The 13833-nt window shown below is 37.3% G+C and overlaps 2 protein-coding genes across 2 annotated transcripts; both read right to left on the bottom strand.

Moving 5' to 3' along the window:
- Positions 1 to 2593, bottom strand: LOC137737996 (protein TIFY 9). The gene is made up of 4 exons (XM_068477593.1): positions 2058 to 2593; positions 1818 to 1950; positions 1046 to 1103; positions 1 to 386 (listed from the first exon to the last, which is right to left on the bottom strand). The coding sequence occupies exons 1-4, from the start codon at positions 2457 to 2459 to the stop codon at positions 350 to 352; spliced, it is 630 nt and encodes a 209-aa protein (XP_068333694.1). The 5' UTR covers positions 2460 to 2593; the 3' UTR covers positions 1 to 349.
- A 6796-nt stretch (positions 2594 to 9389) lies between these two features.
- LOC137737611 (uncharacterized) lies at positions 9390 to 12599 on the bottom strand. The gene has a single exon (XM_068477147.1). The coding sequence runs from the start codon at positions 12276 to 12278 to the stop codon at positions 10215 to 10217; it is 2064 nt and encodes a 687-aa protein (XP_068333248.1). The 5' UTR covers positions 12279 to 12599; the 3' UTR covers positions 9390 to 10214.
- Positions 12600 to 13833: the final 1234 nt, after the last annotated feature.

A 13833-nucleotide genomic window follows, 5' to 3' on the forward strand; every position in this document is an offset into this window, starting at 1 on the left:
TAAATAATAATAATTATTATATTAAATAATAGCAATATAAAAAAGCTTACAAATAAAAGAATGGTCTCAAAATATTCCACTTTGAAAGACCACATGAAAGTTTCAGGAAGCAAACATAGATATGAATGCCCCAAATAGCCAAGGGCCATCACTAAAACGTGCAAAGAGACTTTACGACAAGTGCTTTTGCTTCCTTCACAAGGAAACAATATACGCTCTCATCCTTCGTTTTCTACTAAAATAAGTGCTTTTTCTTTCTTAGACAAGGAGGTTGGAATCAGTCTTCTCTGACAGTCTCCTCTCCTTCTTCTTCTACTTTTGTCATGTGCTGGTTGTCTAAACGCGTTAATTAGGTTTGGTCAGCATAAGGAGAACCCGCATTCAACCTGTCAATCATATTCAAAACAAAAAACGCGTTATTATTTTCACGTTTACTATTTATTTATCACACTTGATTAATCATGGACTAAGTATGGTGCACAATTAAAATTATTTAAGTGTCACATGATTTATGTGAGTTTATGATAAGGACAAGACAGAATCATAATGATTCAAAGTTTAAAACTAGTTTTTATTATTGTTTTTCAATTATGGGTTCAATACTACATATCATCCAAAGTAGCGTGTGTTTTAGCTATTACATTTTATTTTTATAACTATTTTTTTAGTACATAGATATTTTTACACTAAGGGAATGAAGAGTTTGGCTAAACCACACAATGGGCAACCTAATTTAGTAACGAATTCGTCATCCACGAGATTCGAACCTGAGACCTCTCACTTATAAGTGAAGAGAAACCTAAGATCTCTCACTTACAAGTGAAGAGGAATAACACTAAATATCAGCCATTCATTTCGAATACAATTCGGGTAGCATTCAATATTACATAACATTGAAGAAAAATTCTTTTATCATCAAAACCTTCTTGTTATTTAAGTTTATCGGAAGTGATTTTTATACTCTTATTTTTAGATTGAGCAAAGCAAAATTTTCGGATGAAACATGAAATAACATACAAAACAAGAAATTCATGCGTCAATTTACCTCTCTTTGCGTTTCTCGAGAAACCTCTGCAATGACTTAGAACGAGTAATTGGTAGATCTGCACAATTTATAAAAATAAAAATACGTGAGGACAGTGTGACTTAAAATGCTAACTTGTTAGTGTTTGAGCATTAAAATTGCAGGATATCACTAGTAATACTACTATATATAATATAATAGGATAATACTTGTGTTTCCCTCATGAGAACCTACTTGTCCTCCGATTTATGGTTAACGTAGTTTAACTATAAGAATTTCATAATAAGAACCCTTCATATTTTTTATCATCAACAAAAGATCATTTCTACAAAAAAAAAAAAAAAAAAAATCATTTAATTTGAAAATAGTTTAACCATTCGTGCGTATCACGATTTTGATAACAATTAGTTTTCTCATGATGAACCGTCTATTTGTTTGCTGCATATGAATTTCTAAACTATATTTAAATTGAATGATTTTTGTACAGATATAATGTTTAGATGATGATCAAGAGTATAAATACTTTGAATGATGATTTTTTTATTTTTTTTTTGAACAATCGATATTATCTACACTAAGGGAAGAGGTGGGCTTAATCTCACAATGGGCTAACAATATTGTGATTCAAATTTATCTTTTGGCGAAAATCGGACCTAAAACCTGTAGACAGTACTAAGTGGGGGAGAAACACAAGCATTATCCTATATAATATATCAACTTACTTTACCTCTCTTTAACAGAAAATTTCTCACAGAGGAACTATCAAATATTATTAGGGAAAGTAAAGACTAACATTCGCTAAGAGGATCCACAAGTTGCTGCTGCTGCTCACTTGGATGAAGAGCAAGTTTTGGATCGACGGCTAACGCTGCTTCTGCAGCTTTGCGGGAGTTTCCTTCCAAAGCAAGTTTCAATATGCTATCCGCCTGCACAACAAAACCCAATCATCAATAAATCATAATTAGAAACTAACTACCAACTCATTAAAAAAAAATTTGTTAATTAAGTAAGATGGGGAAGAAGAAGAACAAACCTTGTCGCGAGGGACATTGAAAACAGAGACGGTGCCGTTGTAGAAAATCGTCATCGGCGTTGTTTCCAGGAGGCTCTCGGAAGTTGCAGACGCGACAGAGGAAACGGAAGTGGCGGTGGGAACGTAGAGTGGCAAACGGGGAAACAGGACTTGCTCCACCTTGGGGCTCGACGGCACCGAAAACGATTTCCTCGGATTTGGAATGCTGGGACTGGCATTGCCGGAAGCGATGACGGACTTGAAGGCCTCGGGGTTGATCTTGGACATGGCGGTGTGAATGCCTCGGAAGCTTCTGGGTCGGTGGAGGAATTTCTGGAATTGGGATTTGGAGGAGTAGGAGGGGGCCTCCCGGTGGTGCTGGTCCATGCCGAAGAAGTCGAGCTCGACAGTGGCTCTGGACATGTTTAGACGGTGTTTGTTGAATTGGTTGAAAGAGTTTGGTTTGGAATTTGGAATCTGGAAGAATGTAAGGGTTGGGGAGGTTTGGATTGGATGACCGACTTATTAAATGGCAAAGGCGGGAGAGAGAGGAGCAACTTTAAAGGGCACGGGATTCATGTAATGTGAGTTAAGCTGCACTGGAATGCTTTATGAGCGCACGTCTTCCACGAGGTGCAAACAATAAAAAGAAAGCGAGAGAGAGAGAGAGAAAGAACTGGTCCAACTAATACACTGTCACATTGTTTTTGTTATGGAAAATGCAAATATTAAAATATGAAATGAATTGGACTTTGCTGCTGCTATACTAGTCGTCTTCGTAAAGGAGGTCCAAGTGGTCATTTCACAAATTGATAATTCTTTTCTGGTGTAGGTCGTCATCACTTGTATGCTGCATAGAGTAGGGCAACGCGTGTTGTCATGAGAAAAACTTCCGTGAAATTGAGATGAGATGACGGATTTCGAATTAATTATGAAATGTTCCATGAGAAAATTAAAATATATGATAATACGTGATAAGTTTGAAATACTGTTGTTCTAATGTTGTCGTTGCATGTTAGAGTTCACTAATGATTGCTTTCATTATAGACACGTTGAAATTTTTATTACAAACTTAAGTGCTTTCTAAAAGTGCTTTTATAATGCAACAATGCAAAGCATTTGTAACCGTTTTGGAAACATTTTGGAAGAACCCTCGGTCAGTGGCTTGAACCGTGTGTTTTGGATTAAACCGTGGTCAATTTATTTATTGGAATGCTTCAATATTTTGGTAATGAATTAGCCCACAAGGTATTAAGACTTGGTAGTTGATTGACTCATGCTCTCTCTGCTTTTCTGGATGCCTTCAGGTTTCAGCAATATGACTTTTCCAAAGCCTTAATATTATTTTTATTTATTTTTTTTTATGCTTTGGAATGGCCTCTTTTTCTATTTTTAATTATTTTTTAACAGGTATTACTAGGATTAGGTTAAGAGCTCGTTTGAAAATAATTTTAAAATAACTGAAAACATTTTTAGAGAAAATATTGTTGAGTTTTAAAAACACTTGAAGTGCTTCATACAAGACTTTTCATCTAGGATGAAAAGTAATTAATTATACATTGCATGCAAATAGAAGAAGCTACATTCACCTTGATATAGAAAAATGGTGATACAAAGAGTTTCTTTTTCTCAAATGGCAGAGTCCCCACTCCAAGATGCTAATGCTTTACATTCTTTTAGCAACTCTTTCCGATTGTTATATATACAACTCATTTCCTCCTCCCTATTGGAATACAAACACGAAAAAAATATAGTTAAGACCTACTCTAACTTTTGGAGTAAAACTCAAATTTTAGGTTCTAAACTTAATCCAACTTGCTCCAATCCTTAGACCATCTCTAACCCATAGGATAAAACTTAAAATATAAGCTTTTAAAACCCCCCCCAAACCATCTCCAACCATGGGCTAAAATAAGCCTTGGGGAGAAAATATATCTATGGGCTAGATTTTCTCATGATTTAAGTCTGGCTTAAATTATTCTGGACCCACCAAACTGTCATATTTCAAACATTTTTTTGTTCTTACTTATAATATAATGGCTATGATCAAATCAAATCAAATCTAATAGTAAAAAAAAGATTTGACGGCCCAAAATTAAATATAATGTCTAAAATAATTTAAATCAAATTTAACTTAAAACTTTATAAATACCTATGTATTTGTATGGTTTTTAATTACTTATTGGAATTTAAATATTTTTAGATTAAAATGTTCATAAAAATATATTAAGATAATCTACATAAACTTTATTTAAAAAAAAAGAGTTACCGAAAACATAAAGTTAGGCTAAAATCATTATTTAATCATCACGGGCTAAAATTTTAAGCCACAAGGGTTGGAGGAGAAAAACAGTTTCTAGCTTATGGCTTAAAATTTTTTGGCTTAAATTTTTAAGCTTTATCCCCAAGGGTTGGAGATGGTTTTGGGGCAAATATGACTTAAAATCCAAAACTTATTTCTGGCACAAATTTAGCCCAAGATTCCCCTTGGGTTAATTAGTGGGATTGGCCCATTATATATGCGTATTTTTTTTTAATTTTATATTTATAAATTCATTTAATCCAAAGGTTAAGATCTAATTTGATCAAATCCAACGGTAAAAAAAAATCTAACAGTCCAAATTTAAATCCAACAACTAAAGTAATTAAAAAAAAATTATTTTACATGTTTCATATTCTTTGGTAGTGTTCCACGAGTTTCATGGTGCCGGTTTAATGATTTTTAATATTTGTCAGAATCTAAATATTTTTAGGTTAAAACATTCATAAAATTAAATTTGGATAGTCTACATAATATTTTTTTTTTTTAAAGTTACTTTAAGAAAAAAATTATTCTAAACTCATTCTTTAATAATTTCTGGGTTAAAACCTAAATTTTTTTGGTTAAAATTATTAAGTTTTAACCCAAGGGTTAGAGATGGTCTAAAGGTGATGATAGCTTCAAATTTACACTATAATACTAGAAAGACCTTTTTTATATGGAGTAAAAGATACTTATATGAAAAGGCATTTCTCACAACTTAATTTTGTACAGTCAAATAAGTACGCATTTCTAGCAGCATTTGGTAACATTGTGCCTCAATAATAGGTATCATCCAAATAATCACCATTATTAGTGACGACCTCAACAACAAAATAGGTATGCCACGTTTATGCTTTTGTTGAGGCACCCTTGGGGACTTTTTTAGGGGCTTCGAAGGAATATCCAGTCAATATAAGAATATTAGCTTTAATGGAGTGTTCTTACAGTATAATCCTTAATTTGGGGTCTAAAAGATTAAAAAAAAATCATTGTTAACATAACAATCTTTGATCTAAACAGTGCAGTTATTTGTACTGTTGATTTGAAACAAAAAACAAATGATTGTGGGATCCGAGCCTATCATTAAGTCAACAGTTGTTTGACGACTGTGAGTTATTTGCGCGTATAAGAAGCGTAGACTGTGCAGCTTTGCATTGTGAGACCATTCCAATCAAAAAACAATCTTCGTTTCACTCCTTTTAGTCCCTACATCTACATGGTCCTCAATTGTGAGGAAATTTTTTGACGCTTCGAGAAGTCCTTTACCATACAGACTGAATCTTCGTTCCATCAGAATCCACCAAGTCCTTAAACCTAAGGACGTACGGTGATAGGAATAATTTTTAGGACACCATTTGGCGATCGTCTAAGATACTTAGCCAGCAAGACAGTGATCTCCCAAGCCACATGTACAAATCGAAATTTGGTCGATCAACAATCTTGAGCGAGTACTAACAAGAAATTTGACTTTATGGGTGGCCAACAAACTGTTTCGTGCTTTCTCCAAATGGCCGTGCAAAATATTAGGTAATTCTATAGTCATAACTTATTTTTGTTGACGTGAAAGGTTTATTACTTTTGAACTCTGATATCATTATCGATTTGAAAATAACAGGAAGTTTCAGGATTAAAAAAGTAAATAAAATAAAATGGGATGCTGAATTTTCAGATCAAAATTGGTGAAAGAAAGGATTGTATGGGAAATCGGGGGTAGGAATCAGGATATTATGCGGGCGGTGGGCAGCTGTTGCCTGTCGCCTGCCGCCAACGATCAAAGTTCAACAATCACGTGACTAAAATCCCCGGGAATCCTCTGTAGGCTGTAGCCACGTGTTCAACTTTGTAGGCCACGTTCTTTTAATTTGGTGGCGTGACGGCAAGAGTCGTCGCGTCGGCCTTGTCGTCCACCATCGAGAATTTTCCTTTTGATTGTGATTCCTCAATGTAGGTGGCCAACAGGATCCTCTTCGAGTTCTTTAGGTAAAGATCTCGGGAAATCGTGGATTATATTCATTTATCATATATTATGCGATTAGTTTATATCAAGTACTATTTGTGTTTAATTTTAAATAAAAATATTTAAAATAATTTTGACTGCACAATATATGATGAACAAACAAGATTGACAGATCCCCTGAATCCTTACAGCGAGGATCCGGGTTCGTGGGTGGCAACATCAACATTTTTTCCATGTCATTGTGTTTAAGTCGTTTTGAGATATTTGATTTTGACTAATTAATTCTCCTTTTTGTAATTTTATTTTTCTAGAAATTAAAGAAAAACAACAATTCTCGCAATTATTTTATGGAATATATGTTCACACGCCTTAACTTTTTAAATTTATCGTATTCAGATTGGATAAATTAAACGGAATTAACAAATGGTGTTAGAGGAAATAAAGTGTTTTCATTATTTGCCTTATTTTATGAATGTGCTTACTTGCTCGTTATGTTGTGAACAATGTACTTTAACTTAGTGAAAATATTAGAAGCAAAATTATTTTTTTTAAAATTTTTTTAACATCATTGCTACAATCCATCGTTTGATAAAAAAATCATTGTTAAAAAAATCAATCAAACTAGAGTTCATTTATAATTCAAATATAAGGAACAAATCAAGGATTTTGGTACTGTTAAGATCATCACCATCACTATGAATTTAAGCTATTCTAATCTATATAGAAGATAATCTATTTTAATCTATATAGAAGATAATTCGAATTTGGATGCAAGGGAGCGAGTACTCATTTCTATCTTTAAAAAAAAGCGATTAAAACAAGGTGTTTTTTTTTTGGTCAAAATAGTCCTTGAAATTGTCATAATTCTTCACTTTGGTCCATGAGGTTTAAAATCGATAGAAGTGATCATTTAAGATTGTCCATCATCGCCACTTAGTACTACGGTCCAGTGGTATTCCTCTTCACACTTCACTCGTAAGTGAGAGGCCTTAGGTTCAATTGTCGCCAAAGGTAAATTTGAACCAGATTATTGCTAGCTCATTGTGAGGCTTAACATACTCCCTCCCCTTTAGTGTAGATAATATTGTTTGTTAAAAATAAAAAAAATAAAAAAAAAAAGGACTGTCCACTGTCAATCACTCTGGTTCTTCTGTGACAAATCTTCATTAAATTAAAAAAAACCACTAGCTCAAGGGGAGAAGTTGATTTGACAAAATACCCTCAATTTAACGAGATTTCTCATAGAATGACTAAAATGATTGACGATGGACAATCTTAGAGATCATTTTTATCGATTTTAAATTCCATGGATCAAAGTAAAAAAATTATGTCAACTCATGAACAATTTTGAAAAAAAAAAAAAAGCCTTAAAAATGAACAATTTCGATTAAGATATTCGTCCTGTTAGAACACATCCACCAGAATTAGACTGACAGTGAGGACAAGTAGTAATATCAAAAGAAGAATGTGTTCCAATACGGAACATTAAAACAACGTGACTGCGGTAACGGCATGGTGATCCCACCATGAAGTTTATGGTGAGAGGTTTCAAGTGTGGAAAGGGGCCTCCTTTCATTACTTTTTATATCTCACTGGTCGATCACGCAACAGAGCCAACAACTCGTGGTGGCAGTGTCTTGTATTTGGCAGATGATCAGACCTTTTCTTATAACAACCGCTGCAATTTTAAAGTGTTCGATCCATCTCAATGTATAATATCTACTCTCTATCATTTTTTTATACGAAGCGATAGTGATATTTTGTTAAAAGTTGAAACATGATTACAAAAAGGGTGCCAAATCCTTGATATGGATAGAATAAAGCACAACAAACAATGGACACCCTAAACACAATACACAAGAACCAATAGTACAAATCTGCCACAATAAATCATCATTGACAGATCCAAGATCAAAAAACACACAAAATCATCGTGAAAGTGAGACCGCACAACCACTAGCAACACAAACTACAACTAAGCCGAGAAGGTGGCTTGGACCCACCACAACCGTAATACCACCCCAAATCACACGCACCTAAACTCGAAAGACAGCTTAGAGGAGGGTTCGGGATAGAGCTCCATTAAACTATGGAGGGTTGCTCCAAAACAGTAGGTGAGAAGATGTTAAAGGGGAAGCCGCGGGATAAGGCATGAAGGAGACAAAAAAAAAAAAAAAAAAAACCAAAGGAAAAAAAGGTTGTCGCTGACCCCAAAACTTGCCATGCCTTTTGGGGTTGGCAACAGAGTAAGAAAAGTTTCAGGGTTTTCTTTGCAATGGAAGAAGAGAACTAGTCGAATAAACGTTTCTGGTGAAGTCTCAGTATCTACTCGCCAATTTAAAATGGATTTGAATGGCAATGTTATTGTAACAATTACTTTATGTATCTAAACACTGGGAAAGGTTTTGATTGCGGTTTAGGAGTGTGTAGGTCACATTTAATTTGATATTAGGGTGAGCTAGCTAACCCACTAAGTTTAGCCCATGGAGTGAGCTAGTTGTCCACACATCTCTTTTTACTTCTTAAACACCATTTTTAATTTTCAACCGTCGAATTAAATGAATTGAAGAAAATCAAAAGGACATAAGTTAACAAGGGGTGTGTGAGAAGTAAAAAAATGCGTAGATAGCACACCCGTTTATGTACGGGGGCAATAATAATTGGGTCCATTCCATTCCTAAAGAATTGCAAACTAATAAACATGATGACAACGTTTTAACGTGGTAAAAACATGTTAAATTATTTGATCCAAACTAACTCACAATATCGACAACAAAACTCCAAAGCATAAAGAATCTAACCAAGTAATGTCGAGTACGAGGATTCTTATGATACCAAAACAACTTATGTATGTATAATAAATCAAACGGTCACAAGTGCTTTGTAAATAAACATTGACCCAATCCGTTAATGATCGTGTCAACTTGTCATGGAAACAAAATAAATCAAACGGTCACAAGTGCTTAGGTTATGGGCTGATTTGAAAATGGGTGCACTGATCAGAACCTGGGCTGAGAAGGTATGGTAATGCGCCCGTCAAGTTTTGTACTGCTTGGGAATAGCCTCAGCCTATGGCCCAAAGAGACAGAAACAGGAAAATGCGTGTTTTTTACTTTCCATTTTGGGCGAGAGCATCCTTTGCGAAGTATCCACAATACTAAGTGGCAGAGTATTCAATACTCCGGAATACTGTCCCAACACCCAGTCCTTTACTTGTTAAGTTCAAAGAATTGGCCGGCGAAGATTTAAATTTTTATAGCTTCTTCTAGCTACAACAGAATTGATAAAGAACCCTGCAGAATTTCCAAGGAATCTCGTAACACAGTATAAATCGCATTCGAAGTTTTCATGGAACTCGAGAAGAGAATATTAACCAGAAACAGACCCAACTTCAGCGAAGAGAAACATCCACCGAAAACATATGATCTTATTTTCATGTCATCAGTTCATGCACAACCAGCTCAACTCATCATCAGTTCACCAATCAATCATGCACAAGCTTTTCATATTCTTCTCGACAGACAAATGATTCCATAAAAGCAATCTCATAATTTCAGCCAGACCCTCTTTTGAATTGCATAAGTTGAAAATAGATGCTGGCTAAGGTTTCTGTTTCTCTTTGGTTATTGTGTCCAAACCGTGTCTTGACCGTGTTCAAACCATTGACCGTGTCCGACACTTGGGGGTTTTGGAGTGTTTGTGCAACCTAGACAGTGACTGTCACATCTTCTAAATTGCAGAAATGAACATAGAACCCGATATATAACTTTACCAAAAACATATGATTTCTTTTTTCATTTCATCTTTTATCCTTGGTACAAAACCCTGCAACAAAACAGACGCTACCTGCACTGCATCACATTATGTTCTCACTCGTTCTTATTAACATACAAAACTCAACTCGTCGTCATTTGATCACTCAATCGTGCACAACTAGCTTCTGATACTCTTCTCCCGAGATGGCTAATTCCATGAAAACATCCGGTTGAATGTCCCCATCATTGTCCATGAACAGCTTCAGCAGATTCTTAGAGAAGCCACTCAGCAGAGCCACCCCAGGCTGATTCCCAGGCACCGGTGTAGACATCGAGTACCTCAGATTCCAAAACACCAGCTGCGGGATCGCATCCCCATACCCGCTCTTCCTATATTTGTTTTGTATCACCTCATAATCCGTCTCCCAGCAGTTGGCCGAAGCCTGATCAAACTCCATGTCACTAAACACAAAAATCCTCTTGATCATATTCTCCGGTTTCAAATTCCCTTTCACCGCAACTTTCAGCAGCAAATCAAACACCTTCTGGAAATCAGTGTTCCCACCCCAATCCATCCTCCTCACAAACTGGCACTTGGTCATCAGATCGTCCCCTTTCACCAAATGCAGCTGAGGATTCTCACTGAAAGTGATCACCAGCCCTTTCCACGGCTCTTCACTCAGCTCAGACACCAGCAGCCCCAACGCCACCGACACCTCCATTGGAGTCCCTGACATGCTCATTGACACGTCACACACAGCCAAGCAGTTCTTCATCTTCCCCAACTTCAACATATCCTCCACCATCCTCTTCCACTGAAGCTCCGCTACCTGCCCAACATTGCCGTCCTCCAGAGACCCGATAATCTCATGGGGCAGCAGAGCTCCGGCAGCAATCTTCGCCTTGCCCGCCTTCACGTCCTCCAAGTACTTTTTGAACCTCTCCTCGTCGTGCTTCAAGAAGAACTCCTTGTAATTCTTCATCGCCACGGAAGCCACCCTGTTGTACGGAATCGAACCCCACTGGTTGACCCCAATGTACACCTCTGGCAGCTCAAGAACCTTCCTCAGCGGCACCAGCACTTCCTTCCTCAGGCGGTCCCTCACTTTGTACGCGTAATGGGCTTCTTCAACGCCGTCGTATTCCTTGTACGATTCGCGCGGGAACACCTTCCTCGCGATGCTCTCGCAGATCAGAGTGGCCTGATCGAACGAGGAGTCGATCGAAGGGCACCACTTTGCCGCGAGGCTGATCTTGTTGCTCTGATTCGACTTCAAATTCTCCATATCGGCCTTCAAGAACTCGGCAAAGATATCCGAAACCCGCTCATGCAGGAACCGGAAATCCGCATCGTGCTCGTACCGGGCCACCGCCTTCTTGGCCATGGCGATCTTCTTCTCCTTCCTCAGCCTGCTCGCCTTTTCCTTTTCCGACTTTTCCCACTCCCTCGCCTTCGCTTCCTTCGCTTCCTTTTCTTCTTCCGTCATCTCCTTCTTTTTGCCGGCCTTCTTCTCCATTTTCGCCCCGATTTTTTTGAACGGGATCGGTTGTTCGGGTCCGAGATCCCGACCCGAATTCCACCTCTTCTTGCCGCCGCCGGATTTTCGGTTCTTCCACTCCTCCCTCTGGTTCCTCCGCACGTCCTCACCTTCCAGAAGCCGGTAGAGAATCTCCGGGAGGTCCTTGAAATACCCGAACTCCGCAAACGTTTGCAGATTGCACGCGAGGGTTTTGGGGTGGTGCTCGTGAAGCCAAAACGCCGCCGTGTGGAAGTTCTCCTTGTCGGACTTCCCCGTCCCGCGCACGCCTCGGAGGTTGCAAATCAACTTGAGCGTGGTCAGCGCGTTATGGGCCCAGGCCTGCGGGAGCTGCTCGTTCAGGTAATCGGCGGGGGTTTCCGGCACCACGTGGAAAAAGAGATCGAGGCAGGGGTTGCCGGTGGAGAGGTAGGTGGCGGAGTTGTTCTCCGTCAGGCCCATCGGGGGCTTCTTTTCCATCGATATGTTGTTGAAACTGGAGACCATCAGATCGACGAAGGGTTCGCCTGTTGCGGGTTTGGGCTCGCATTTGGGTTCGGGTTGAGACGGTGGGGTGGTCTGTGCGGGTTTGCTGAACTCTGGAGGGCCGAGAAGAGTCGGAGGAGCCATGGCTGCGAGCTCTGTGAAAAATCGCCGATCGACCGAGTCACCGAGGTGAGTGTGCGGTGTACAACGGAAGAGACCCGACATGCCGAATTTAAAGGAGGCCGTTACTTGCACGCCACGTTTTTCGGCATAGTTATCATCGATTCTGGGTTTTCATTTGTAATTTTGCTGCTTTATATTTTCCTTTTCAGATTTATTGAATTTTAAAAATAAATACGAAAAAGGAAAAAGCATTTCTACAAAGGAATTTCGCACCAAAAATGGAAAAGCTCAAATGATGAATTGTCACACGGTGGTTGAAAATATTACCTTATCAGCCATTGTGACGCTTATAGATTAAGTAATACCCTATGTATCATATGAGATAATTATCTGAATTTCTATTTTTCAAAAAAATGAAAAATGAAAAATAACCTTCGAGGTCAAAAGGGCGAAAATCATGCAGTTGTCCACACAAAATTTTCTCAATTAGTTTCGTAATTTCATTTTCAATTTTTAGTTTTATCAAAAGACAATGGATTATTAGAGATTAAAGTGTTTGTCATAAAGGTGAAATTAGAGAAACCACTCATACAATACTTTTTCTTACTCTGGAATATTTCGCTGGTTTGTGCCTCTTAACAATGCTATTTTTCATCTCATCCGACAAATACTAAGTGTTTGATAGTGTTGATTGGTTGACAGAAATGAACTAATACTTTTGTTGAACCAATTGTTTGCAAATCTTTTAAGCAGAAGAGAGATCCTCATTTTTATACTCGCACAATGCTCTCTTTATCTCATCACTCAAGACAGATTTCTTTATTCCTTTCAATTGAGACGTTATCTTGTTCTTAAATTATTTTAAAAGTTTATAAACCCTACAATATACATGTATCTTTATCAGAAAAAATAAACACAAAAATGAACAAATCATAATATTTTTTTATAAATTAACAAGCATCTATTTATCAATAAATTCATAAATTATTCATTTTTCGACGATAATAACCTCTAAAATAATAATTTTTCATTGCACTGATATGCGGGGTTTGGCTTCCATAGTACCATTTAATAATTACGATTGTTTTTTCATTTTTTATTTATTAAATCATTAGTATTATGCAGGCAGTTTGTTTCATTTAGGCCGTCCACAGCTTGTTGGAGGGAAGCTTAAAGTAGCTATTATACATTCTAGACTACAAATTATGAGCACAAGATATGCCCTCACCAGTAAAGTGATGATTGGATTGTTATTTAAAAGTCGATTAATGTATTTATTTTTTATTAATGACACATAATTTGATCTGCAAATTTAATTGGTGTTATAACATTATTCTTGTCTAACGCGTAGAAAGAAGGTTTAAGCAGACACGTGTTTAACCAAATTACTAATCGAACCACTCCCTTTCCTAATTCAGCCACACATGACACAACCCAAGCTTTTACTGCCATACCTTCAAAACTTGTTTACCATTCCATTGCTATAGCCACACCATTAAAATCCAGACCAGCAAGAATGGCTAAAAGCCCCGCCACACTTTAATGGTGCCTAAACCCAAACAGCTCATATGCTAACCAGTCTGACCTAATTCTCTTTGATCGTCCGTCCCAAGCGAATGGATATGCAAAGTTTCACTCATATGTCTTACTAATTTAA

The sequence above is a fragment of the Pyrus communis genome, chromosome 6 (assembly GCF_963583255.1).
Source record: "Pyrus communis chromosome 6, drPyrComm1.1, whole genome shotgun sequence".
Taxonomy (NCBI): domain Eukaryota; kingdom Viridiplantae; phylum Streptophyta; class Magnoliopsida; order Rosales; family Rosaceae; genus Pyrus; species Pyrus communis.